This window comes from Fusarium mangiferae (genome assembly GCF_900044065.1).
Source record: "Fusarium mangiferae strain MRC7560 genome assembly, contig: FMAN_scaffold010, whole genome shotgun sequence".
Classification (NCBI taxonomy): domain Eukaryota; kingdom Fungi; phylum Ascomycota; class Sordariomycetes; order Hypocreales; family Nectriaceae; genus Fusarium; species Fusarium mangiferae.
The window spans coordinates 1,307,974-1,335,322 of record NW_024573930.1 but is presented as its reverse complement, the minus strand read 5'-3'; the positions used below and the strand labels follow the sequence as shown (position 1 = coordinate 1,335,322).

The following is a 27,349-nucleotide window of genomic DNA, read 5'->3' as shown; positions in this document are numbered from 1 at the left end:
ATGGCATTGAGCATTGTTCTTAGTATTTAGATCGATCTGTTAGTATAAGATGCAGCTGTGGTATCTAATGGCAGGTAGCTGAGCTCCCCACCAGTCGTCACGCCCCTCCACCTCCACAGTCCGCAGCAACCATCATTCAACGTCATCTCAAACACCTACACTAAAATCCGCCGTCAAAAGCTCTCCCTCCTCTCAAACGCGGCGTAAGCTCGAAAAAGGCTCGCTCGCGCAATGGAGTCAATAGCGAGGATCTCGAGTCTCATGGAGACCGGTACGTCTCCTTATTGACCGCTTCATCTGTCGCTAAAACTGACTGATCATCCAGCGAGGGAGCTCACCCTCGATGCTGCCCAGGCGACGCGTGGTGCGCGCACGAGCTCAAAACCTTTGGATCGAAACCAGATGAGGAAGCTGCTGGATAGCAGGAACGAGCGCGAGGTCCTCGAGGGTCTACGGCGTGTTATGGCGGTGCGTGATGTTGTTCTCTTGTCTGCGTATCTTGGCGCTAATTCCGATGAGGCAGATGATGTATCGAAACCACAAGACTCTACCATTCTTCTCTTCTGTCGTCAAGAATGTCGCCTCGCCGAACATCGAAATCAAGAAGCTTGTCTACATATACCTCATCCACCATGCCGAACAGGAGCCCGATCTCGCACTCCTCTCCATCAACACTATTCAGAAATCCTTATCCGATCAGAACCCCCAAGTCCGAGCTCTCGCCCTCAAGACCATGTCCGGAATTCGAGTCCCCGTCATCAGCCAGATTGTATCTCTCGCTATCAAGAAGGGTGTGGCCGACATGAGCCCCTACGTGCGGAAAGCAGCTGCCCTCGCAATTCCGAAATGTCATCGATTAGACCCGAGTCAAGCGCCGCAGTTGATCGATTACTTATCGACTCTGCTGGGCGACAAGCAATACTATGTCGCTGGAGCTGCCGTATCAGCTTTCCTCGAGATTTGTCCCGACCGGATAGACCTTATTCACAAGCATTATCGCACACTGATCAAGCAAGTGGTGGATATGGACGAATGGAGTCAATTGGCAACACTACGACTGATGATGTATTATGCGCGAAAGTGCTTCCCTCGGAGGACAGAGTCGCCAGACGAATCGACCGAAAACTCCCAGGATCAGCGAGTGGACGACTTCTACGGGGAATCGCGACAAGGTAGTCGAAGTCAGGGGTCTTCAGTACTTGACCCGGATCTGGCATTGCTGCTAAATGGCATCAGACCTTTACTGCAGAGTAGGAATGCCGGTGTTGTTGTCGCTGTTACTCGGTGCTATGTCGATATCGGAACACCCGAGTACGTGAAGCAGGCTATTGGCCCCTTGATCGCCTTGCTTCGTGGAGCTCAGGATATCCAGGAGACTGCTCTTTTCAACATCGTCTCTGTCTGTCTTCTTCGGCCCACTGATTTCGTCAAATATGCCAGCCATTTCCTGGTTCGAGCCACCGATACTGCTCCTGTGTGGGAATTGAAGTTGGAGATCCTGACGATCATCTTCCCTCACAGCCCACCACATGTTAAAAGTCTTATTCTGAAGGAACTTGAACACTTCTCGCAAGGAACAAACAAGGCATTAGTTCGAGAGGCGGTGCGCGCTATCGGCCGCTGCGCCCAGACTGATACCTCTGCGGCTCCTCGATGCTTGAAGTTACTCCTCGGTCAAATCACTAGCTTGGACGGCACCCTCGCTGCCGAGTCACTGACAGTCATTCGTCACCTGATACAGCAGGACGTCCAGGGACATGTTGGGACAGTTGTTCGCCTAGCAAAGAATCTCGACTCTGCAACTGACCCCCAGGCCCGTGCTACAATCATCTGGCTTGTGGGTGAATTCTCAGGTCTGAATGGAGAGGACAACATTGCGCCAGATGTTCTTCGCATCTTGCTCAAGGAGTTTTCTAATGAATCGCCAGTGGCTAAGCAACAGATTCTGCTCTTGGGGGCCAAGGTTTACCTCCACCACCTTAACCGAAGGACTGAAGCTGAGAAGGAGAGGGATGCTGAGGAGGACCCGCCTATGGATACAGATACTCATCCTATTGTGAGGTTGTGGGAGTACGTCCTGCTACTTGTGAGATATGATACATCGTTCGATCTCCGTGATCGCGCGAGAATGTATCGATCACTTCTTGCAGTTCCTCAGCTGGCGACGCTGATGCTCCTTGCTGAGAAGCCAGCACCACATGCCCCGAGTCCATCGGAATCTCGAAAGGGATTCCTCTTGGGTTCTTCCACATTAGTGCTTGCAGGTGGCGGTGGTATTCATGGTCTTCGGGGCTATGAACCCTTACCTGACTGGGTCGAGGAAGGGAAACAGCCTGATCGCCGACTTCGAGAACCTGAAGGCAGTCAAAGTTCTAGGTACGACGTAGAAAGAAGTACACTACCTGCCAGTGAAAGACTCGACGAGGCGGCCAAGACAGTCATGCCTAGCAGGTCAAACGGCACGGGGACAGGCACGGGTGAAGCAGTGGGTGCGAAGACTCTGGATGACTGGCTTGCAGAAGAAGAGCAAGAAAGCGAGGAGACGGAAGAAGAGACAGAAGAAGAATCATCGGAGGAGGAGGAAGACGATGAGGAGGAGGATGATGACGAGGAAGAAGAGACTGATAGCGATGACGATGGAGAAGCCGATAGACTAGTCAAATCCTAATATCGATAGAAAGCATTATCAAGACACGCTTAACTTGGACTCGTCCGAGTCTACAAGATCTGATCTAATATCGTTCCAATACCTCGCGCCCTAGTTCAAACAAGACCAAACGACAGATACATGTTCCTATGTCCTATCCTAATCTATTCCATATCCCTCTAAGCAGTCTGGGAGTTTTCGACTTTTCGTTCCTCGCTGGAAGATTCAGCAGGTGTCTCAGCCTCGGTCTTCTTAGTGCGCTGCATAGTGACAGCCATCTGAGGGAAGAAAATCCCAGGATGAAAGGCCGTCAGTAGGAAGCCAGTGATGAGAACAAGGGAGCTGTCGAGGACGAGGAAGCTAGGCTCATCCTGCATAATATGATTGCCCCAACCACCGGCCATTTCGGCAATTCTACAGTTTCTCGCGTCAGCTGATGTAAGAAGATAGGATAAACGAGGATCCTGCACTAACCGGTAAATGCAACGAGTGAGAATGGCGAAATAGGCGCCTGAAACAGCAAAGCCAAACATGCGGAACTTCTTATCCTGCCAGACTCGCAGCGACTCAGGGGCAGCCTCTGAGCTGTGGAGGTACTTCTTCACACGTAAGTAGTAATCAGTGCCCATGGCTCCAAAGGCGAGGAGCACGATGACCTGGAGGACGACACCGGCGATGATGGTCCTGTTACCGTTCCTAGCGAGGTCGGGCTGGTTGCGCTTTGCTGCTGCTGCGACACCACCGCCGATAGCTTGGATGATGAGGCATGAGAGATCGGCTGGGAGGAAGATGCGCGGATACCAACGAGGATGAACTCGTGAGAGATCTGGGTTGAGGGCGAGGGCGACGTGCTTGAGGGTGAGGTAGATGGCGGCGCAGATGAAGGTCGGGGCGATGATGATGCAGCAGATTTGGGTCTGGAAGGCTGACGAGTTCCATGGGTTAGGGTCCATCTGAATACGGCCGATATACCCTGAGCTTGTTAGCACTTTATCCTTCTTCCTCTTCCTTTAAATGAGTTCCCGTCATACCAATTGTCTCTAGCAATAAACCAGCTCCCAGAGTCGCAGCATATGTCCATGTCTTCTTCCAAACACCCAATCCTACAGAGGATAGGAACAGAATCGCAAAACAGATTGTAAAGAAGTAACTGGATCCTTTGTTGGGAACATAACCGAGGACAGTTGCGCTGACAGGACAGAGGGCGGTGATATCGGTGCAGTCATCGAAACTCGCCGGTCGACGAGCGTATAATTCGTACATTTCGAAGCTATCTCAGTGCAGTACTCGATATGTAAAAGGTGAAGAAATGCCGAGCAATGTTAAATGGAGAGAGGACAGTGAGTGTCACCAGTAGTTGCCTCTTGGTCTGTGTATGATGATGATGATGATGATGATGATGATGATGATGACTTATGGATTCGTTTCAAGCGACCCGCTTGTATGAAAGGATCCTTGTTTCATGGAGAAATTAGAAGAGAAGGACGAAAAGAGAAGAAGAGGAAGAGGAAGAGGAAGGGTAAAGAATGAGAGGAAGAAGAGAGTGAACAAGGTGTAAAGATAGGCCGAATATGATTACGGTAGGCGCATCCAATACATCCATACAAGCAAGATCCATCGTTGCTGACTCGATCCATTCATTTTTCTCATTACGACCCAATTCCTCCGGGGTTTACGGGGCCAACACAACACCCGGACTTCGGGACATTAAGCACTGAAAATACAGAGCACTAGAGAGGGAAAGGTGGTTAACTCGTAGGTTAAATTCGAGTGACTTAGGTAGACTAACTCGTTAACTGTTGGTGATGCGAATGCCAAGGCCCGGTTATGTCTATTCCCGGGTGCAGATCCGCTTATTTCAACGTTGGAAATGCTTGTTTGCCTCGTTTTTCTCGCTTTTCTCGCGTTGGGCCTCGGGTTCTGCTGCTCGCTTACAGGGCATTTCCCCTTCTGGAACGTGTCCGTGTTGTGTTTATGGAGGTGTATTACACTTGGCGGCCGACCCTTTTTTTTTTTGTTGCATACAAATTACAACAGCAGATACGATCTGTAGTGTCGGGTTGTAGGACTTCGGAACGTTTTATGCTACCGATCCGATTGTCTCATGGTGAGATCTACGTTAGGTACCTAGGTAGATCTGATGATACCTTATAAGCTTTATCTCTACTGCAACACCCAACACTGCCCTTTTGGTGGCTATCACATGTCATGGATTTACAGTATTATTATTTCTTGGTCTATTCTTTTCTTCAGGAGCGAGCACGGACGAATCGACGACACCAACTCGACTCAACCTATACGAGCCATGCGTCGTCACCCCTTTCTTCCTTGCTCACTGTTTCATGACTGCTCCTCCTTACCGTCCAAATATCGGTACACAACAGAAAAGTCCCGTCCCTTGCACTTGTCCTCCTTTTCAGCAGCTTCATAAACTGCAAATGCCGTCTTTGCCAGCTCCATTCTCGCGCCAGCCTCCTCAGCAGCCACCATAGCCAGTCGCAGATCCTTCTTCATCAGAGATATACCGAATCCTCCCCTGTAATCTCTATTGGCTGGTGCTGTCTCTACAACACCGGCAACAGGGTTGTTGACCTCACTGGGCCAGCATCGTCCCGTGCTCACATTGATAACGCCAGCCAGTTTCTTAGGATCCAGACCCCATTGCATACCCAAGTTCATGGCTTCTGCCGTAGCGATGTTGTTCAGAGCCAGGAGGTAGTTGTTGGCCAATTTGGCGGACAGGCCTGCGCCCTGGTCACCGCAGTGGAGGACTTTCTTTCCCATGAGGAGAAGGACGGGCTCGAGACGAGGAATGAGGTTGGGTGAAGCACCGAGCATAAAGGTAAGCGTTCCAGCAGTTGCGCCTACAACACCACCAGACATGGGTGCATCAACGAATGTGCCTTGCCCAGCAGAAGACACAGTCTTGGCGACCTGGCGAGATGTTGAAGGGTCAATGGTTGAACAGTCGATAAAAACACGGTCCTTTTTCGGGAGAGATGAAGTGATGATCGATTCATATACGCCCTTGACGTGCTGAGGCTCTGGGAGTACAGTGATGATTGTGTCCTAGATGTGTCAGTGAGACATCTACAGGCACAGTGAGTGGCATGACCTACAGCATCTTTGGAGGCATCGAATGCGCTGGCTGCCAACTCAACTTGAGCTCCTGTCGAAGCAGCCTTCATCTCTGTTTCCAGGCCCTTCATAGATTCAGGGTTGATATCAAAGATGGACACCTTGTCTGATGGTTTCAACTTTGACTGGAGGTTCTTTGCCATTTGATAGCCCTATACTCTGTGTAAGTATTTGACAACCATTCTCTGAAAGGACATGTGTACCATTTGTCCTAGACCGATGAAGCCGTAATTGTCTAGTCGTCGTGCCGAACTGGCAAAGCCTCGGCGAAGCATCAGGCTTCCAAGCCGCGTTGAAGGTCTCATGATAGCTGAGTATAAGACGATGGATAGTTCAAGTTTCCCTCACAAGATCACAACCAATGTGTGAACTGGAACAAGGTATATAATATTAAATAAGAAGCTGAACAGGATAGGATACAAGAAATAACCCATTAATAACAAACAAAAAGTCTTGGATCTCACTCGAGGTTGGCGTGTGGGGGATTGGTTACCCGAATCACAGCCGGCCATTGCCGTACTTAGCCAGACCTACCGAGTTTGTCTACAGGGAGAGTCTCTCCCTATGACACGCCACGATGACCGAGTTGGAGACGGTTAAAAAGGCGGAGGGACGATGCGGGGAAGCCTGTGCAGCCACCTGAGCTGCGGGGGATGTTCAGGGAGTAAAGACACTAAAACCTGGGGCAAGCTCACTACAAATTCATCATGACTTGCTTCACCGAGACACGATTTATCATATTAATTTTCATTTTATTTTACTTCCACGTCTTCATACATAATCCTCAAGAGTCGACGCAGTCAACTCTACCATCCCCTCTCATATGGACGTCCCTCATCATGTCCATCTCCATCTCTGTCGTTCCGAAATCTCCAGTCAAGCAAACAGAACCTATCAAGCAAAAGACTCGGTCTCTACCAACTCATCTAGCATTGGTATCTCCCAAGTCAAAGGGGTATGTGCAAGGGGGGGTGAAGTAAGTTTTTGGTAATAAAAGTTGATAAAAAAAAGGAGAAAAGGTCAAAGTTGGTAAGGTAAGGTATGGTATAGTGATGTGGTAAGGTAAGGTAAGTATAGCAGTAGTAGAGACATCGAAAGGGCGTCGTCTCAACAAGATGCCACTCTCGACATCTCATTACAGCAACAGGGTGAGAGTGAGTATTGGGTAGTGATTCCGTTAAAACGAGACACAACGACAGAAAATGAAGAAAACAACCAAGAAATACAATTGCCGCGCCGATCCAATCCAGTCCGCCCGTCCCATATCTCAGCCATGGTCGTGGTGGGTTTGTTTATTCAGGTCCCTACTAAAAGACCGAGTTTAATTTCCGAAGACATGACATACAATTCATTGCTTAGATAAAGTTCATAAGCCAAGGAACAATCGCGCTGTCAAACGTTAGCATGGATTCTTCAGTCAGAAATACATCTGTACTCACCCAACTGCAACCGTGGCACCCAGGCCAAGTAACGCCCGGTTCTTCACCTTCTCTTTCCTCAGTTCTGTCTCGGTCTTGACCTTCTTCGACCTGGGCTGCTCCTCTGGTGTCTTTTCTGTCTCTTCGCCGTCTTTGTCACCAACGGAAATATCTGCAGCCTTTCGCTTGCTCTTCTTGGCTGAGCCTGGGGCCTCATCGGCCTCGTCTTGTTCCTCATCAGCCTTGGCTTCGGTCTCCTTGGTCTTCTGGACCATCTCCTTGGCTGCTTCCATCATTTGGGCAATCTCCTCGGCAGTTGGAGGCTCGCCAGCTGTGGGCAGGGGAAGCTCAACTTCTGTGATTGTGCGCTTAGTTTCGACGCCGTCCTCATCTTTGACGATGTCCTCCTCAACGTGGACCTTGACCTTCGGGTCCTCTTCCCTGGGTTCCAGAACGATAGCTGGCTCAAACTCTGTTGATTGGAGAACAATTTCCTCGCGCTTGGTCTCCTCGACCTTGGCCTCGGTCTCAGCCACACCATTTACGAGATCGGTCTTCTCAGTGATAGTCTCGACGGTCTCGGCCTTGGCGCGGGTGCTTCGCTTTCGAGGCGAGGCAGGGGCACGCCTGGTGCTCTTCGTGGGACTAGCAGAACGACGAGATCGAGTGCTTCGAGGAATAGTCGAGGGGGTGGGAGGTGCCAGCACGGGATGCGACGCCTTGGCAAGATCAAACTTGGGAGGGGCGGTAATGCTCTTCTTGGGCGAAGATGAGTCTGGAGTTGTGGTCACGGTAATCTTGGCGGGATCGAGGAGAGCCCGAATCCAAGGAGCAATCTTGTACTCCTCGGCGAGGACGAGAGCCTGCTCCGGGGGGATCCAAATATTGCCAGCAGTCTCTTCGGGGCTCGTAGTCGGCAGAGACTTGATGTACCTGCGCTCCGCCTCCTCGTGAGATGCCTCAGCGTAAGGGAAGCTCGCCTTGAACATGCCTGTCGCGGAGACGTAACCGTCGAAGCTGCGGCGCATCAAGAAGTAGCTGCTAGGGCTAGACTTGAAGATGCCCGAGACGATACCCTTGGGAAGGGGGGCTCGGAGATGCGCATAATCAAAAACGCCAAGAGCCGCCTGCTCAGTCTCACCAGTGCCGGCCATCTTAGGTGTCAGCTTAGTCTGTCCGAGACGTCTACGCGCGACCAAATCCGTGTCTAGAAACAATTGTAAGCTTGCGATCTCGCGACACTGAAATAGCTTGGGAGTGTTTACAATCCGGAACGTCCTCTGTCATGAGAGGGTTGTGCTTGGAGGGCAGTGTGCGCTCTTGATGGGAGGCCATTTTGTATGATGCTACGGCGCGGCGCGACCGATTTGGAGTACCTCTAGATCGACAAATCGAAGCGGAATCGCGACGGGCGGCAGTGTTTGCGCTCGTATACCCGGGCGCAGATGATGATAAATTAGGTAGTAGAGCCTATGTAAGGATAAAAAGTCGCGTCAGTGATCAATTGTGATGAAAGGTGGTCGTTTCCAGGCGCGGGCTCGACTTCGGCGGAAACGGGCCGTAGTAGATTTGGCTTTGGACGTACCGTGTCAATGCAGGGCTTAATTCATTCAGCAGAAGAAAGAGGCCTTGAAGAACGTCAATGGCGCTTCAGGCAGTAAAATTGATAAGAGGTAGACAAATCTAACGGTGCCTATGCCGTAGAGATAAGGGGGGAGAGAAAGAAAAGCAAGATGAAGTAGATGAGGGTGGAAAAAGGATCGCGACAAAGTCGACGAGCGAGACGAGGGAAGAGCTGAGACGAGACGGGAAACCAGTCGCGCAAATTAGATGCTCGATAGCGTCGAGGATTTAGCAGACGGCCCTGTTGGGCTAAAAGGAGATTAGCGTGATGCCAGAAAGTGGAGAGCTGCGAGATAGATTGGTACTGAAATTTGGGTGGTGAAGCAGTGCAAGTTAGAGGTTGCTCGTTAATATTCGACCAAATTACCCCCATTTTACCGTGCACCTGACTTAGCGCTATTACCCGATGAGTTCCCCCTGCCAGCGAAGCAACAGTACGTACCGACGAAATAGCCCTTCTTCACGTCCCTCTTTTTTGCTACCGGCAGATCTAGTCGCCGATGCTCGTTTAATTTGATTATTTCTTTATTTGTTGAGCCAAGTAACGGCGTCGAAAGCTACGTGATTTACAGTCTAGCTTATCAGCCGCCTATCATCGCTTCTGCAGTCTAACAGTCCATGATGTCGTCTTGGATTTCTGCTACTAGCCAGGAGTGCACGTGGGGAAATTCTGTTCTAGAGCCAGCCAGCAATTCTTCTGCCGCCCCTAGCAACCAGCCCAACAGGTCCAGCGCCAACCAAAGTCGTCGATCTTCAGGGTGAACCACACCCCCAACAAGTCCCTAGGGTCCCCCTGGACCTCGCTGTGCCCGGCGCGCGCGAACAGGCGACTGTTCATTTTCAGAACGCGGGGAAATGCACATGGGTTCGGGTTGTGGTTTTCAGATTTGCGATTGCGATTGCGGTTGCGCCATGAGACGGGATTCAGAGGGAAGCGAAACAACCTTAGCAAGAGACACACGACATGCATGGGGCTGAATGAGCTAACCTAGTGAGGTCACTGAAGAAGACACTGTCTGATGGATGGGTGTGACCTCTGTAGGTACAGTAGTCTCACTCGTCTCTACTGGGTTCGGTGATAGATGGGCTGCTAACATCTGCGACTCTGACGAATGGAGACGCACCATGTCACTTATCGCGCGTCAAGCACGGTAACGCTGTGCTCTGTGTGCCAGTGTTTTTCTCGGCTGATCGACTAGATCTGACAGCTAAAACAGACCTCAGAGCGATCGATAGAGTTTGGCTGGGAATAAGGGAATCATCCAAAAGCAATTCAAGCTAATATATGGTTCAGCTCAGATAATTCCTGTAACTGCTTCCGAGTCAACCCCAGGTTTGGCTTGCCCATCTGTGGTGACAGGCGAGACTTACATGGAGTGCCCTGTGAGACTGGCTATAACTGGGTTGCGTTATTATCTATTGCCGCTCATGTCTCAAATCTGTCGACGTGCATTCACTTGCATGACAGCAACGCGGAGGTTTGTGGATTATGGGTCCATTACCGACTGGTCCACGCGTTCAAAGTTGGGCAACTTGAAGGTTTTAAATCACGGTCTTATCTCAACCTCTGAGCAGGCCGTGACCAATTTACCCTATAGGAGGCTCAGATCATATAGGTACAATGATCTGGTCAGGAAGAGCTTCGTGAATCGGAATGAGACACTTCAAAGCTTACCGTGGAGCAGAGACGGGAGTACAGATGCAAGATACCCTTGTCACCTAATGTCAAGATGAATTCTTTACCTCTTCGTCCGATGAGCATCCCACCACAAGGTGTTAAAAACCTTGCCCACGAAATCAAGTAATGAGAAGCAGTAATACTTGTAATCGAAAGTCCTGTGTACTAACAAATTCAGGGGACTGTATAAAGGCCGCGTCAACAAGTAACATACTTGCTAATAGGAGGAGGGTGGTGGCCTAACAGAATACGAGCCTCGTCTATTCACACCCAAATCGCGATGCCCTCGATCGATTTTGATCTGATATGATCCACGAACCAAGGTCCCTCTCCTCCTACCTATCTCTCAAGCTACGTCAAAAGCAATGGATATAGCAACACAATACCTCATTTTATTCAATGTATCATTACTCACCTCCTCAAACATTACTATTGAAAACTCCAGACACTCAGAGCCACAGCCGCCATAAACCATCACAAAATAAGCCTCATCTTCGAGTCCAGTCTCACATTGAACCCCTGAACGAAGCATTCTCCATAAGAATCGGCAACGTCCATTGGCGTTGTTCTCCGTATTTCTGACCTGAGATCAATGGCGGGCCAATCAGAGACCCGGATAAAGTGTCTTGGCCCACCATAGCAACCGCACTCAGTGACCGCCCTCCCCTAGCCTAGCCCAAACTCAGCCCAGCTCTTGCGACCTGTTGCAACACCGCCTGCGGGAACGGGAAGCCCCTCCATCGTCACCGCCATAAGCCCCTCCAAAGCCCGCCCAGACCCAAAGGACCAAGCCGAAGCCCAAGCAAGCCCGGGACAAAGCTCACCTCGACCTTGGCTGGGATTAACGAGTAAGCTTCCTTCTTTTTCCTCCCCCCTTCCTCTCCTCTTCTTTCCTTTTTCTTACCTCCAACTTTCTTACCTAACCTAATATCTTCTCAGGTATCGATCCGTCGCTATAGCATCCTCCGTTTCTTCAACACCCCGCCTCTTGCACATCAGCTTCGCCCCGCTCGCCCACCATGGCTTCTCACGACGATGATACTATGCCCGAGGAGACTCAGGGCTACAAGCTCTCTCAGCCTAAGCAGAGTCTGGCTGAGTACCAGCAGATGGGTAGGTACACTCTGTTCCCTGGACGACCTGCACAGTAGGCGCGTTAGTGAGGCTCTGCGATATGCACAACACATGGCCCCTGAGCATGTGGCACCGTCTCGCAGCATGGCACCGACATGGCATGATCTTGAGATAGCCCCGTTCTCTGCTGTGTGATATGGTCGAAGCTATACTGTAGCTGTAGTCATTGCTATAGGACAATTCTGCCTCTTGTATTTGAGCCAACACCTACAATTGACTGCCTCCGCCCTGCCCACTTAACGCACCGGCCACTGCAATTGCGCTTCGAACTCAAAAGCTAACATTGAACTCACTCCAGACGCCGGTGATGAGTCTCTCCAGCGATACAAGGAGTCCCTCGGTCTCGGCGGTGGTACTGACATCTCCGACCCCAACGACCCCCGAGTCTGCATTATTCTCTCCCTGACCATGGACTCTCCTGGCCGCCCTCCCGTCACCATCGATCTCTCTACCCCCGGAAGCGAGACCACCCTCAAGGATAAGCCTTTCAACATCAAGGAGGGTGCCAAGTTCACCATGAGCGCCAAGTTCAAGGTCCAGCACGAGATTCTCAGCGGTCTCCACTACGTCCAGGTCGTCAAGCGAAAGGGTATCCGAGTCTCCAAGGACTCCGAGATGATTGGCAGCTATGCTCCCAACACTGATAAGCAGCCCACCTACGTCAAGAAGTGTAAGTTTCATGTTTAAAGTTTGGTCAAGATTTAGCTACTGATTCGCTCCAGTCCAAGAGGAGGAGGCACCTAGCGGCATGCTTGCTCGTGGTCACTACAACGCCATCTCTAGCTTCGTGGACGACGATAAGAAGAAGCATCTCGAGTTCGAGTGGAGTTTCGACATCGCCAAGGACTGGTAGACACCAACACCTTGATAGCGCGACCCGACGACATAACTCAAAAATACATATCACACACATCATGAGATAATGAGATACCTGAACATTGGAGAAGAACTTTACACAGAAAACTCACATAAAGCAAAAGAAAACCCCAATTTGGGCCGGAGAAAGGTGGTTGCTCTGTTTCGTATCATCTACTCGTCACTGACGAGACAGTAATTGAGCTCGGTTTGGAGCTTCAATACTGCAGGAGAAGAAAAATTCCTATATACATCAAAGTCTATGCTATGCAATGCAGGTCTATTGTCTGTTGCAATGCGTGAATGCTCGCTTCCAAGACATGGTATCATTGATGCGGATATCGTGAAGCCCGGGCTTGAAGCTCCAGGGCGCTGTAGGTGTGTATTCGTGATAAAATTCGTTTATAAGAAGTAGTCTGGCAAGGCATTACCGTCGGCAGACTTTTCGTTTCCGGGTTGGAGGTCCTTGTGGACATCGTTCTCGGGCGCGGCCGCAAAAACGTTGAAGAAACGCTCACCTGTGTCACTCACTTCAAGAACACTGGCCATGTTTCCACAACGGTAGCAGTAGTTGGGCGCACTCCAGACAGTGCTGAGACGGTCGTCGTAAAGGACCTGGAAGCCCTCCTGACAGAGCTGGTGGGCGCGGAGGATATGCGACATGTTGTTGACAGCCAGGAATTTCTTAACAACCTGTGCTCCAAAAGTGTACCCCGCGCCGCGGGGTGAAAGGGAGAACTCGTCGCGCTCAGGGTCAGGATCAGACCAGACGAGATCGGCCATGGGACCTTCATGGGGGATCTCGCGGAAACGGTCTATAATTTTGATCTGGTCGATTGAATGGATCGAAGGGGAAAGGCCTGATTTATCCCGTTAATTTAGCCACCTTTATAAGCCTAAAGTCTGCCTACCTCCGTGCACGCAAAATATTTGGTCGTTGATCACAACGCTCAAAGTTAAAAAGTCGAACATGTCTGTAAAGTAGTGCCACACATTAGCATTACCATATTTGCGCGAGCACTCTGTATAGAAGCCATAGGACTGTGTCACACCGCGCGACTCATGATTTCCTCGAATAAGATGTACGCGATTAGGGTACCGCAGTTTCAAGCAAACGAGTAGCGATATTGTTTCAACACTGAACATGCCACGATCAACGTAGTCTCCTATTGTACCCCGCCAAGGTCAGCAAATGCTCACGTCGTCGATATCTGATTTTGCGGGCGATTACCAAGGAACAAATAATTTGTGTCGGGGCAGTAGCCGCCGATGCGGAAAATCTCGATTAGGTCGAAGAACTGGCCATGGATATCTCCTACAACGGTGATTGGCGCTTTGACATGGACGACGTTGGACTCGCGCATAAGAAGTTCTTTCGTCTTGGCGCAGACTGCTTCGATGACAGACTCGGCTAGCAACTCCTTGTTGTACAAGCGCGAGATGCACTCGTCGAGATCGACGGATGCTGGGGAGGATAGGTCAGACTGGGAAGCCTTTCGGTTCGGCGCGGCGCTTACAAGGTAGCCCAGGCATATTGGGATGTGATGGTCGTTGCTGTAGATGCCGACGTAGTGATGTGGCTGGTGGGTGGGTCACTGAATGTGTATTATCGTGGGAATCGAGAATTGTAGGTGATCGTCGGTATCATTAAGGGTGAAGGTGTCGGGTTCGGCTCCTGTCAAGGATGGTGTCTGAAGGTGAACTCGGTGGTTGTACCAACATGATCGGGATCAAGGTGGTTCAGTTCACATGGGCGCAGGGCGAAGACGTTGGTGATTAACGAGCGCGTGGGCGGTCAAAGGTCGAGGGCTCGCTATGCAATGAAACAAGACAAATTGCGATTGCGTGTAGAACCGTATTCTGTGATTACATATACAGTGGGAGGATGGTGATGTTGAAGTGGTGGTGGTATGTGCTTTTTGGGCGGTGGGATGTTTTAGCTGTGCATCGGTAGGTAGGTAGTGGTGGTGGTGGTTTGCTTACCTAGTCGTTGCTGATGACGGTGCCTCGGCGGGAAGAAGGCCCGGTCATCTCCCCACACTTTGACTACTACTAAGATGGAGATACTCGATATTGGGACAATGGGTTTGTATAGAGCCAGTAATAATAGTCTGATTGATTAGATATCACAATACTTACTTAGTAATATACGAGATATGCTTTGTGAGGCTGAGCTGAATGACGGGCATAGTCAACAAGGTTCGAGGACAGCAGTTTGTAGGGATCATCAACGATCATAGAAATCCATGGCCATATTGTAAGAAGCATTGTGCTGTGGTAGAGAATCAGTGTTTCTGACGTGCTGTTTGGTGTATGTAATGTAGCTCCCAGTTCTTGCTGTAGACATTCTTTTGACAATGGTATGAGAAATGTCTGAGAACTGGTTACTGTGTGTACACAACGAGTCTAGACAATTATTGAGATTGTAGGTAGTTTCATGAAACAATAAGCTTATACTATGATCCTGGGCAAGCGAAGCGAATGCAGTAGCTGCTCCGTAGTTTGGATAGATTGGTCATAATGGTCAACGATTAAAACAGACACGGCGAAGCTTGGTGGAACAATGCAGTTGACCATAACGAGACAATACGACAGCATAATAGGGCTCTTCTCTAATAATGCATGCCAAGAAGGAGCCCTGATCGCATTTGTAGCGGCCGGGAATGCCCCAAAGTCTATTTCAGTTTCAACCTTCCTCGACTCAAAAGTGGCCCGTGCGCACGCGACAACACTTTCAGCATCGCCATCCACCAATGGATGACTATCGTCGCCATCAATATCCTGTTACTTGAGCTTCAGCTCCAACGTCAAGTCAATTTCGACTCCTCCATCAATCAGCCGGACATCGACAGCTTCTCTCTCTAGGCCCTTCACATACAAATATCTCTGAATGAAGCTCCTCTGATATTTTGCCTGAGAAGGTCCAGGGAGGGGGCTTTCGCATTCGCATGTCGCGACCGCGCGCGGGCACTTGCACCAACGAGCTTGGGCTGTAACTGTAACATTCTCAAGCCATATTTTCAGTCTCAGCAACACAGACTCTGTCGCCTCGCTTCGCCTCTCAGTCGCGCCGAGGCCCCTGCTGTGAGACGTATCACAGTGTTACTCAACCCAGTCTCAGGCCGCTTCATCAAACTTGTTTCCTTCTCTCGGGTCGTGTCCGCGCCTGAACTCGTTCACTTTCTGCTGATCAAGTCACTGTCACTCTTCTTTAACATCACAAGTATTATATACACCACGGCGGTATTTTCTCTGTGTTTTTCTTGCCGTTGTTTGTTGACAGGATAGTGTCCTGTGCTGATAGAAGCTATCTTTCACAAACTACGCTTTCCTTCATCAGTCATGTCTAATACGGCTTCTGGCCAGTCTCGGCCAGACGACGCCAGATGCTATAACTGTGGCGACCCTGGCCATTGGACTGTTGCATGTCCAGAACCCACCAGGGAAACTCCTGCGTAAGTATCAAGCTCTCTCAGCTTGTCTCTATCGTTTATACTCTTCACCTATTAACTTCAGAATAGTGGCCTCGCAGCCTGGAGAAACGCCAACGCTCCTGGACACGGAGGTAATAGAGACCATGGTGGTCCCAAAAAGTCTAAAGGTCCCATCATCACCAAATATGCACCTGCGCCTGTGCCAGCATCAGCACCAAGCGTGGCTCGATACGGTCCTCCTCCAGGATATGGGCCTCCTCCACCTACACACTACCCCGGAGGACCTCCCTCCTATCCTCCGCAATACCCTCCTTACGGATCCTCAGCATCTAACTACGCACCACCTGGCTACGCACCTCCAGGCTACTCTAACCCATATCCTCCACCTTCTTATGGTGGTCCTCCCCCAGGTCTTCCGGCAGCACCTCCCAGGCCTCCCGGCACATACGCTTCTCCCCCTCCGCCTCCTCCTCAACCTCAAGCGCATCCACCTCCATATCCACCGCGCGCATATGGTCCTCCGCCTCGTCAAGACCACGTCCCCTACCCTCCACAGCCTCATTATCCCCATTATCCACCGCCAGCTTCAGCACCATATGCTCAGCATCCACCGCCGCCATCATACCCGCCCCCTTATCCCTCTCACAGCGCGCCTCCGTCGTATGGGCACCCTCCACCTTCGCGGCCCCCTATCCCGTCACCAGCACCGCCTCCTGCATCACGTCCACATCGACCAGCTTCATCCTCATTACCACGCCAGAATTCTGCCTCAACATTACCTTTGCCAGCTTCCTTGCCCCCTAAACCCTCTCTACCCCCTAAACCACCACAGCCCAATCAGCATGGTCAACCTGGTAGGGGACGGCGGGACTTTCCTGACCATTCTCGAGATCATCGCAACAAGCGAAAGAATGACCGACACTCTCGTAATCACGATAATCGACAAAAGAAGAACCAGCCCCATTCTCGGCCGGATCAGAAGCCACAAGAGAACAACAACAGACGCCCCGATCCCAAGACACCCAATCATCCTAAACCTGCGCCGTCTCCTCAACAGGGGGATCAGAAAGCCTCAACAACTGCTGTTAAACCAAAGTCAAGCCCGCCTGCTGATTCTCCTGAAACTAAAAAGGTTCAAGTTGAAACTCCTAGACCTGATTCATCACAGAGACCAGATATAGCACCGGAAAAGGCTGTCGACGATGAGTTTGAATGGGACAAGAATGCCATATTCGCAGAGCCAGAGCCACGTCATCCACCAGATGAGGTTGGTAAGCCATTGCCGGCAGAATATAATGATGAGGTGCTTCTTCCAAGAAAATGGGATGCAAAATGCATCGAGTCGGACTATGTTCAAGCTGACAATATCGAGGAATACGTGAAGCCAATACACGAAACTCCGTACTGGTCAAAGATCGAACACGACCCCGCGTTCGTACGAGACGGCAAGCTTCCTAGCGGATACCCCATTGCCAATCTCCCGCCAAGACCACCACCAAAACTTGAGGAGATCGTTCGGAGCGAAAGTTCCGAAAGTGGCGAGGTCCATGAACGACTTGCGAAACGAGGTCACCCAGATGACGGTACCCCTGATGAGCGTCCACTGAAGAGACAAAGATCCAGAAGCTCTTTCGACGCCAGCCGCAGAGGATCACGGGGCCGGCATTCACTCTCGCGTGATTCGTACGTTCCGCAAGGACGCAGGTCACGTCCAGGTAGTCCCGAACGTCGACCTACAGAATTTCGCAACGTTGACGACCAGCGACGATCGATAGACCGGTACCAACCAGACCGGGATAGAGATCATAGCCGTGGTCGTGGGCGTCGTCGGAGCCGTACTCGAAGTCGCAGTCGAGGCCGCAGTCCGAGTCGGAGTCGAAATCGGAGTCGAAATCGCAGCCGCAGTCCTAGTCGCAGCCGCCGCCGCAATCGAACCCCAACGTCGCGCGACTCATCAGTATCTGCTGCATCTTCAGGATTGGATTCCTTGGAAGCCGAATTGCTGGGACGAGATACTAAAGCAAAGACTCCTGAAGGATCTCCACGGCCGAAGTCGTCCTTGTCAGGGCTCAAGCCAAAACGGCGACAAGCGAAGCTCGATTCAGCGTACAGGTATGTGATTGTGATACCCCGTGTATGTGAATGCCGTCAAAGCTAATATCAGAACAGTCGTCGTTGGTAGGCCACAAAAAGAAAATGGCTGCGTATTACAGCTTCTCAACGTTACTGGTACATCATGTTTTCTTTCTTCCGTTCCCCAACCTGGAACCGCAACTCGCGTTGCAATGATTCCATGTATCTAGGCCAGGCACTATTCCCTCACTTCACTTCACTTCCCTTCGCTCATTAAGCACCCTTCCCACACACGGGCTGTGCTTCTCTTCATCTTAGACTTTATTAGGATGGCGCTGAGGTTTCGGAGTATTTTTTAACGATCATCATGAACAAGCCGCATGACTGGCGTATATTTCACGAGGTATGCGTGGGATCATTCTTAATCTTACAACCTTTACTCTATTTCTCTATTCCCGTTTTTGCCAGTCAGCTGGCTGTTCTTGGTATCAATCATGACCTGTTGGTGCGCCATCGACCAACACTGTGTGCCTGGCCGTTCCTTTACACATTCCTCTACCACTCTATGCTTAAGTGAATGCTCCGATGTTCAGGTCCCTACGGTCGAAGGTCAGTGTCTTATCACCACTGCCAGTGAGAGGTAAGGTAGGCTCATAGATATACTCATGGCTTTTACGGACAAGTTCTTGTTCAATTTTGATGGCATTAAAGAGAATTGAGTAGAATAGACTCGACAAGGCATTGATAGCTAGCGGATCACTGCCGTATAGCAGTCTCTACTACGGTAGTATCAGTATCGGTAGATCTGAGCCTGCTTTGCCCAGCCCCTGCCTGTCATTGGCAGCGAGGTTGATTTTACAACCGCTATCGAGGCTACAAATACGCGTCATCTATTTTTAACGATTGAAGTTGCAAGTCTGTTTGGATCTAGCAAGTTCATATTGTTATCTCATACCAGACCACTGCTTCATATCAAGGAACGGCTGTCTACTGTCTTCTCGAGTGAGAAGCAACGCAATCCGTCACATCACTTGGATAGAATACCCTATCAGCGTCAAGGAAAGTAAGCAGTTCTCCTGGACCTGCTAGCCATGTTGTATCATCACATATTACTATTAAAAGAGGATTTCTATCTAGGAAACATGCATCGCTAGTCCGGCTACCTACATACGGAGTATAAGACCCGCCAATGGGAATAGCTCTGTTTGAGATCTTATCCTCGCTCTTATCCATTCCCTTTGGACCTATTCATTCATTATATGCAAAGTGAAGGTGAAGAAACGTGGTTGCACAACTTCTGGTTCCACTTTGACTATGTGATTCCGTTATCGCTCGCTGCTCATGCAAGTTTCGATGTCTCTCCCCTGTGTAAGCGGAAACTTTATACTGACCTACTAACTGATACCTACAGCCAACAGAGTACTGTATGCAATGTAATGCACACCCCTCATCCAATCTCAGTTCTGGGTTCGGTTCAGATCTGAGGGGTAAGGAGAAAAGAGGAATCTGACATGACAACTATGCCGTGTCACCCACGTTTACGTTTTGCTTTGTAACACGAGAGTCGGGAGCCCATATCTTCCTCCACGTGTGTTGTGTAGGCGTAACCGACGCCGTTTATTTCGCTCAACAACGACCTGGGCCAGCCTAGAATAGGCGATTCTCGCAGGCGCCAAAAAGAAGGTCAGGTGTTTCGGCCGAGATTTCATGCTCAACCTACTTTGGACAAGCTGCATGCTTCTAGTTCTTCTACTCAGTGGGGACTGACTCTATAGGACCAGGACCCTGACCCTTAACCACGATGGACTTGTCAGATCCATCTGAGCGTTGGACAAATCAGAGTTGCAGGGCCGATTTGCGCCGTAGACGATAGAACGGGGCCTCTGTAATCGGGACTCGAAACACAACAAGTAGCTCAAGAACAAGTCAAGCAACAAAGGATAAATGTCAAGTGACATCTTACAAAAGCTACCAGCATCCAACTCAGTGTCGTATGAATGGTGGGTCTGCTGATAAATCCCGTGTCCTGAGGTAAGGTAGCTAAGCTAGAAAAGTACCTGGTTGAAATCGGTGAAGCCATCGTGAGATTCGATCAGTCTAGAACCGGCAATTGCGAAATGACCCTTCCCGGCGCCCAAAACACCCTCTATTCTCTCTCTAGCACTGCACCATGGACAGCTGGCCAAAAAAGACACGCGGCGTTCCTCTAACCTATTAGCTACTACTTTAACTCCGAGCTTGCAACCGAACTGAAATGAACCTTAGGATGAAGCACAAGTCTCAACTCGACACAACTTTTCGCTCGACGCTAACTAAAACACACCGCAGTGACAGGCAGTATAGTACGTATGGACTGGATCCAGTGTACACACCCTGTAACAAAAAACACAACAACAACATCATATCATATCATGTCAGATCAAACAATCAAGTTCTCAAATCCCATCCCCCGTAGATCATGTAGCCAGTTGACATTATCTGAGCCGCGCGAATCCTGCATCGCCCATGTCGCTTTGAGCATTTCAATTGCCGTGAAGAGATACCCCCATGGACAGATTTGCCAAATCGACAACAGCCGTGCCAGGGTCCAAGTGCGTTTTTCAGGGTCTCGTGTCTCGGCCCCTGCAACAAAAGTCGGCCATGACGATGCTTTGAAGTATGGGTCATTCTCATCGATGGCGGCTAAATTTCTCAAAACGTCCTCCAGCAGGAAATCGGTGTCAATGGACCGTACAGACCGAACTAGCGGTAGCGCTTGGAGGATGTACAGGCAAGCTGCTGACCGGTGTGCCGCAGCTAGACACACTCGACTCTCAAGATCCTGAACAAGGTTGTGTTGCCGTAAATAGTCTGCCCAAGCTGGAATGTCTACAGCAAGAGCCTCGTCTATTAGAGCAATTGCCTTGTCTGCCGCACCTAGAGACTGGTCTGTCCAGGGCACTTCGTGGGACAGCTCGGATGCAGAAAGAATGATGTTCAGAATCTCCGGAGGACAAGACAAGTAGCTTGTCAATTCCACACGCTTCATAACGGGTAAGAACTGGAAAGCTTGCCGTGCAACACGAGCTGCAAGGCCACCAGATGTCAACGTCGAGCCCAGAATGTTGTAGCTTTCAAAAGTCAGTATCCACTGCGAGTACACCAGTGGCTAGGACGGACTTACATGAAGCTGTCAGTAATGACACGGTCCCGCAACATTCTACTAGATGCGTCGGGATTACTATCCGGGTTGAGCAATGCCATGATGCTTGTGGCGCCTTCCAAGTGGGCCCTCCAGCTCTGGTTGTCTGACTTATCCAGATCAATCAAGTCAAACTTGATAAAAAAGTGCATGGCAGCTAATGCCACCTCACTGCCTGCCGGGTCAAGGGTATCGAGCACCTCCCTCATGTGGCTCATGGCCTTTTGCTTCGCCGTCAAGGCATCGATGAGAGCCTGTCGTGTCACAAGATCTTTTGAACGTAGCAGGGAAAGATAGCCCGCGGGATTGGTGAGGCCTGCCGGTATTTCGGTAACACGACGAAATATGTTGGACCAATGGATCGCCGAAGTGGCAACAAGAATCTGCAAGAGGAGCGGGTGCTTCCGCGTCAAGGGTATCAGCTCACGGAACGGGTTTTCAGGCGTGTCTCGGACCACAAGATCTTTGCAGACCCTCTCGCTGACTGGGGCACTCATTAGCATCGGCCAAGAGGGGGAGAAAAAGAACCAAAACTAGAGCCAAGACTTACAATGCGCTAGGTAGTATCGTGATGTGCGGTCAAGGTCCTGGAACAACGGGTCTGTAAGTGCAGCAGGAGAAGGCCAGGGTATGCTACGATCGTGTGAAGGGGCGTCCTCAGAACCTGGCGGGGTTGGCTGCTGGTGTTGCCTTTGCTGTTGCTGCTGCTGATTCATCTCTTCTGCCTCTTGGGCGGCCTGCTGGGCCTGCTGAACCAGGCGCGCCAGCGGATGTTGGTCGCTATAGTCTGGTTGAGGCTGAGGTCGAGCGCGATCATGCTGACCCTGGCCCTGTTGGTGGCCAGTAGGTGATACAGAGGTGGAAGCATCAGATTCGTCGGGTAGTCGCCGGCCGGGAGGGGGATTGACATTGCCGTGGGAGTCAATTCCTTGGGTCCAAACGAAGACCTTGCCATACCCGAGGCATTCCTGCCCTGAGACCGCACATTTGTGGCATGTCGGCCATGAGCGGTCGCAGCGCAGGCGTCGACGACGGCAGTTGTGACACGGTTTGGTGTTGCTTGGCGGCATGCGCCGGGTGCTGACAGAGCAGCTTGACAGCTACAGAGGGTGTCTTGTGTGCTGCGCTGGACTGGACTGGACTGGACTGGAAGGTCAGTCAAGTCCTATGATTTCACTAGGTCCAGGTCGTGCTCGAGCTCTTTGTGGCGGGCGAGACAGCGGTTTGGATGTAACGAGCGAGTCGTTACAGAAGGTTCATGGTGGACTCTTAATACAAAGAGAGGATATCGTTGCCGTGGGTGTAAGTGAGGGGTAGGGAGGAGTTTAAGTTTTGGTGACAGCGACAGTAATAGTAATAGTGATGAGGATGATGATGAATAGGAAAAGATTGTGACGGAAAAGAAATGTAATGGAGTTATTATTATGGAAAACTAGTACGGACGGAGTATTGTAGAAATGGAGGTAGGTGCTAACTAACTAACTCGGTACAAGGAAGGCACGACGACGAGGATGGAATGGCACAATTGGAACATAGAGGGGTAAATGGAAGGAAGGGTGCGGGTTGGGATGGGAATAAGGTAAGATCAGGAGGAAAGAACATTGAGCCTACGTCAGACTAAGTAAGGTAGGTTCTGGTAGGTAGGAAAGACCATGTCAGCCAGCTCTTTCTTCGGTACCTTTTTTAGAAATTGGAGAAGAACATCCGTCCCGTCCATACCCAGATCAACCTGGAAAGATCAGCAGCTCGAGCCACCCACGTTATGGAACTTTCTTAGACGAAACTAATTGAGAGTCTGTCATGGAGATAGTCACACGGCACGGAGTATGGATACTGTACAAACATAGAGTCTAGGGTGTGCAAATCCATCTTATAAACCAACCCAACCCAACTTTACCGTCCAACCGACATGAATAAAAACTGACAGGCCATCCACTAACTAACATATATAATCTAGTACTGATTCGACTAGTCTATGCTAAGAGCAGATCTCATGACTCGGCTCCAATAAGAGCTGACAATAATTAGCATCAAGCATTTGGGAATAGTACGTATGTAGATTGTATAGCTGGGCACACCCAATATATCCCTCTCCCTCTCCGTGATCCATACCATGATCCCCAATGAATACAATGCCCGCCTCACCTCGCTCTCCCTCTGGAAAGCAAGAAGAAAAAAACCAGAAGCCCCACGTTCGCTGTCAGATCTCCCGACTATGGCCGATGCTATTCCTCCCCAAAAAGGCAACGAAAATACATACCGTGCAGCCGAGCTCCGGGACCTGCATTACAAAGCTCCTACAAGAGTCCGCAGAAAGCTTGTCGTTGTGGGTTCAGCGCAATCACGTCCAGCCAGAGGTGACAGTGTTGCCCAATTTGGAAACCAGCTGTTCTTCGAAGCCTTGTTCTTTTTGTCTTCTTTTTTCTTTTCCCTCTTTTCCCTCCCTTCTTTTTGTGAGGGGTAGACTAATCCTGATGTGTCTGTCTGTTCTTTGTATGATGCGTTGGAGATCGTGATGTAGCCCCTGCTACGGAGCATATGAACCGCCCGTGGCACTATCTAAGTACTAACCTAAGGTATGATCCGCATCCTACCTCGCTTTGCCTTGCCTTGCCTTGCCTTAGCATAGACTCCCCCAATGCCCTATAATAACGGCATGCATCTCTTTCGTGGTTTCTGACTAGGGTAACCTGAATAATTCTATTCTCTCACAAAAATTACATTAGTCAAAGAATTTAGTCAATATGAAATCTGGCTTCTCCGATTGAAACTCTCTCCAACCATCTCCAACCACAGTAACTAACAAGGCCACTAACTAAAACAACTAGCGAATCCTCCCCTCCTCAGCCAAGAAAAACAGTTCTAAACGCCAGCAAGGTTCTAGCAGGGAAATCCTCTGACATGGGTCTGTTTTGATGGAGAAACCTTGACTTTCTCCTCATGAGGCTCCTCCCACCTTTGCAACAACTCCACCGAAAATGCCAACTAACCTTCACGATACTTGGATTTCTTCACCTTGCTCACCGTACTTATTCCACTAGGTCTACATCTTATGGATCCGAGTTGCAAAAACTGGTGATGGCGGGTACAGTGGAGTGATTCAACTCCAGACTCTCGTGGACCCTGGATTAGAAAACCGGAGAACACATCATGCGTTGTTCTGATCCCTCTAGTTTCACCCATACCGAAGATGCTTATTCCAATCCACTCAAGGTGAATATAGTCCCTTCAATTGCCGAAATCTAGGAGTCGAGTTCAAAATATGGCGGTGGTAAAATGTCTATCAACAAATCACCCATTTCGATATAGCAGCAATTGGTCAAGCAATAGTTCAAACAACGCTTCTAAATTTGGCTTTTCGTAATCTCGTACCCATCTAGGCCTCGCGGCATCTCTAGTATCCTCATGCCTCGCAGGGCTGTCAGCCAAGGCTGTAACTCCATGACCGTACTCTTGCTCACAGCTGGTTGGCAGCCCTGCCGGCTATATTATTTTTCGTGGCATCTTAGATAATCTTCTCACATGCCATTCTATTTTCCGTCTTTGAATTCCATTTCTAAGCCCGTACTGAGACTCATTCGTCTTCTCCAGCGCAATGCCTTGCTCCAAGCGCGAGTATGATTCCATTATTCAAATACTCTTGTACCTCATACCCAGCACCTATGAGGTTGTGATCTGTTCACTTGCCATGTTGTGAAGACTGGAAATCGTGTCAGCAGACGTTACTCACTAAGCCCTTGGTAGAGACTGACCTAATATCTTCTCGCTCATCAGCCTCAGGCCCATTTGTAGGCCCAGAGCTGACAACTACGTTTCCGCCCTCATCACCACCAGCCTTGATGGTCGTCAAGGTGGTGGTCGCCTTCCGCTTGCCGCTACGGAGATCACTGAGATGTTCGAAGTATCCTTCCGGCACCTCTGTGACATAACATCCACTAAAGACACCCGTTTCAAAACTCGTGACCTTACTTGTGTCCTCAGCAGCCTCCATACACGCAGCCTTCAGACCATCAGGTCCATCAAGATCTTGGAATATGACCTGGTCAGCACCGATGTAGTCGGCAATTTGTTGGTTTGTTCGGCCATGAGCAACCAAATCTTCACAAAGGTTAGTAACAAGACAGCCTAAGAACAGGAACAAACATCTTCATACCAACAGGATCCGCAAGATCGATACCATACTTCAATATTGTTAGTAATATGCTCAATATTCCATGCCGGTGTAAAAACTTACGATATGGGGATATATGCACTCTGGAGATGCTGAAACAAAGATAACCTTAGCAGCACCAGCTTCTCTGGCCATTTGAACCTGCATTCACCCATTAGTTCTATCTCATAGACAAATTCATCATCATTTTGCTCACGATTTGTCCGGATGTAGCTAATTTCCAAATTAGTATTGATCATTGGATGTAATAAAGTTTACTTACTGCCACGCACGACACTGTCGTCCACTAGGATGAGATTCTTTCCGCGGAATTCTGAGTCGATAGGTGAAAGCTTGCGGCGAACACTCTTCATTCGAAGAGCTTGGTTGGGAAGAATGAAGGTTCGTTGAACATATCGGTTCTTAATTAGAGCTGTGACGTATGGCTTGCCAAGCTTCTCAGCAAGAGTAGCAGCGGCGATGTTACTTGTCTGTTGATAATGAGTCAGCCTTTCACGTTTTCACGCACATCATGCCTCCAAGACTCGGCATACCTCTGGAACAGGAATGACTGGAAATCATTAGTACAGTTCAAAGGCAGAAAACATATGGAGAGCTCATACCTGCATCAATCTCTTGAACTCCCTTCTCTCCGAGAACCGCACGGACCTTCTTGGCCAGCTTCTCTCCCATGTTTTGTCGGCTGCGGTACACCGAGATTCCGTCCATGGTTGAGTCAGGACGAGCAACGTATACGAATTCGAAGCAATCGGGCGTGTAAGGGCGGTCGTTGATAATCTGACGGAACTTGGGGGCACATCCCTTCTGCAAGAAACAGGCCTGACCAGGGAGGATGTCGACAATGTTCGAGAAGCCGAGCTGCTTCAGCACAACGGATTCGGAGGCAACGAGGTAATCTTCAGTACCTGGGAGTGTGGCGGAAGGTCGAGAACCAATGCAAAGAGGTCGGATACCGTTGGCGTCACTGAGAATTGTCAGTCTTTGATAAGAAGTCGTTTAAAACGGCGACAACTCACCGGAAGGCAAGAATGCCAAAACCAGCGATCATGGCAGTGCATGCGAAAGCGCCCTGGCACTTGGCGTAGACATCACCGAGAGCAGTGAAGATATCCTCCGAGTTGGCGCGAGTCTTGCCGAGCTGCTGGAGGCCGTGAGCGAAGATGTTGAGGCTATTGGTACAAATCAGTCATCGTGGTTCGAATCAGCGCGAGTTTCGATTACGCACAGGAGCTCTGAGTCGGAATCGGAGTTGACGTGTCGGTGGGCTTCCTCGTCGAGGAACTTGCGGAGGTATTCGGTGTTGACGAGGTTACCGTTGACGCTCATGGAGATACCGAAAGGAGCGTTGACGTAGAAAGGTTGAGCTTCGGAGCTGTAGTCGCATTTTTGGTCAGTAGTGTACGAGATTGTGTGCCCAGTAACACATACGCAGAAGCAGTTCCCATGGTAGGGTAACGAACGTGGCCCAGGCCTATGGAGAGTCAGTCTCCGTGTAATCTGTGCATCGCATTGCCATACCCATGTAACCGGGGAGATGCTCAAGTCTTCGGCCATCGGAAAAGACCTTGCTGGCCATACCGAGACCCTTGCATTGAGAAACTCGTCCACCCTGGCAAACAGCGATACCTGCAGCATCTTGTCCACGCTATGGCTGGTTAATATCCGTAGATATCGAATTTCGGGATTCGGGATATTCGCGATGGAAGACTAACATGTTGGAGATAATACAATGTCTCGTGGAGATCAATGGCGGCGGAGGTAGCCTCCTGGTCACCTAGCTATCAAAGATTGTCAGTACATGATATGTGACATTATGTTGTGTTCCATTTCTTCAACTCTTTTGGTAGCACTTCCGTCCCAAGTCCGAGCACGGGCAAGGGTCTCTTTTTTTCTATGAGCGCGGGGGAGGGGCAATAGAGAGAAGAACAGAAGATTGAAGACTCACCAAAATGGCCGAAACACCACACATGTTGAATATCGTGTCACGGAAATGGTTC

The 27,349-nt window shown here is 50.0% G+C and overlaps 9 protein-coding genes across 9 annotated transcripts; 3 read left to right on the top strand and 6 right to left on the bottom strand.

The window, feature by feature from the left end:
* Window positions 1–231: 231 nt before the first annotated feature.
* On the top strand, window positions 232–2,668 carry FMAN_02534 (uncharacterized protein; the record flags this gene model as incomplete). The annotated part of the gene is made up of 3 exons (XM_041820107.1): window positions 232–271; window positions 326–468; window positions 524–2,668. The coding sequence occupies 3 exons, from the start codon at window positions 232–234 to the stop codon at window positions 2,666–2,668; spliced, it is 2,328 nt and encodes a 775-aa protein (XP_041686020.1).
* A 158-nt stretch (window positions 2,669–2,826) lies between these two features.
* On the bottom strand, window positions 2,827–3,910 carry FMAN_02533 (uncharacterized protein; the record flags this gene model as incomplete). Its single annotated transcript, XM_041820106.1, has 3 exons — window positions 2,827–3,061; window positions 3,122–3,620; window positions 3,679–3,910. 3 exons carry the CDS (start codon window positions 3,908–3,910, stop codon window positions 2,827–2,829), a joined length of 966 nt encoding a protein of 321 aa, XP_041686019.1.
* A 1,077-nt stretch (window positions 3,911–4,987) lies between these two features.
* FMAN_02532 (uncharacterized protein) lies at window positions 4,988–6,090 on the bottom strand (the record flags this gene model as incomplete). Its single annotated transcript, XM_041820105.1, has 3 exons — window positions 4,988–5,716; window positions 5,767–5,937; window positions 5,989–6,090. 3 exons carry the CDS (start codon window positions 6,088–6,090, stop codon window positions 4,988–4,990), a joined length of 1,002 nt encoding a protein of 333 aa, XP_041686018.1.
* Window positions 6,091–7,140: 1,050 nt separating this feature from the next.
* On the bottom strand, window positions 7,141–8,538 carry FMAN_02531 (uncharacterized protein; the record flags this gene model as incomplete). Its single annotated transcript, XM_041820104.1, has 3 exons — window positions 7,141–7,174; window positions 7,225–8,410; window positions 8,469–8,538. The coding sequence occupies 3 exons, from the start codon at window positions 8,536–8,538 to the stop codon at window positions 7,141–7,143; spliced, it is 1,290 nt and encodes a 429-aa protein (XP_041686017.1).
* A 2,985-nt stretch (window positions 8,539–11,523) lies between these two features.
* Window positions 11,524–12,491, top strand: FMAN_02530 (putative rho GDP dissociation inhibitor; the record flags this gene model as incomplete). Its single annotated transcript, XM_041820103.1, has 3 exons — window positions 11,524–11,617; window positions 11,937–12,308; window positions 12,361–12,491. The coding sequence occupies 3 exons, from the start codon at window positions 11,524–11,526 to the stop codon at window positions 12,489–12,491; spliced, it is 597 nt and encodes a 198-aa protein (XP_041686016.1).
* A 404-nt stretch (window positions 12,492–12,895) lies between these two features.
* Window positions 12,896–14,026, bottom strand: FMAN_02529 (putative ser/thr protein phosphatase; the record flags this gene model as incomplete). Its single annotated transcript, XM_041820102.1, has 4 exons — window positions 12,896–13,353; window positions 13,405–13,659; window positions 13,725–13,958; window positions 14,011–14,026. The coding sequence occupies 4 exons, from the start codon at window positions 14,024–14,026 to the stop codon at window positions 12,896–12,898; spliced, it is 963 nt and encodes a 320-aa protein (XP_041686015.1).
* A 1,809-nt stretch (window positions 14,027–15,835) lies between these two features.
* Window positions 15,836–18,230, top strand: FMAN_02528 (uncharacterized protein; the record flags this gene model as incomplete). The annotated part of the gene is made up of 5 exons (XM_041820100.1): window positions 15,836–15,948; window positions 16,015–17,495; window positions 17,545–17,642; window positions 17,703–18,039; window positions 18,097–18,230. The coding sequence occupies 5 exons, from the start codon at window positions 15,836–15,838 to the stop codon at window positions 18,228–18,230; spliced, it is 2,163 nt and encodes a 720-aa protein (XP_041686014.1).
* Window positions 18,231–20,419: 2,189 nt separating this feature from the next.
* FMAN_02527 (uncharacterized protein) lies at window positions 20,420–22,251 on the bottom strand (the record flags this gene model as incomplete). The annotated part of the gene is made up of 3 exons (XM_041820099.1): window positions 20,420–21,110; window positions 21,164–21,665; window positions 21,732–22,251. 3 exons carry the CDS (start codon window positions 22,249–22,251, stop codon window positions 20,420–20,422), a joined length of 1,713 nt encoding a protein of 570 aa, XP_041686013.1.
* Window positions 22,252–24,841: 2,590 nt separating this feature from the next.
* FMAN_02526 (putative amidophosphoribosyltransferase) lies at window positions 24,842–27,321 on the bottom strand (the record flags this gene model as incomplete). The annotated part of the gene is made up of 14 exons (XM_041820098.1): window positions 24,842–24,881; window positions 24,934–25,279; window positions 25,335–25,362; window positions 25,416–25,493; window positions 25,549–25,565; window positions 25,615–25,822; window positions 25,886–25,902; window positions 25,955–26,316; window positions 26,369–26,521; window positions 26,578–26,724; window positions 26,781–26,823; window positions 26,871–26,997; window positions 27,065–27,130; window positions 27,298–27,321. 14 exons carry the CDS (start codon window positions 27,319–27,321, stop codon window positions 24,842–24,844), a joined length of 1,656 nt encoding a protein of 551 aa, XP_041686012.1.
* Between the last annotated feature and the right edge of the window lie 28 nt (window positions 27,322–27,349).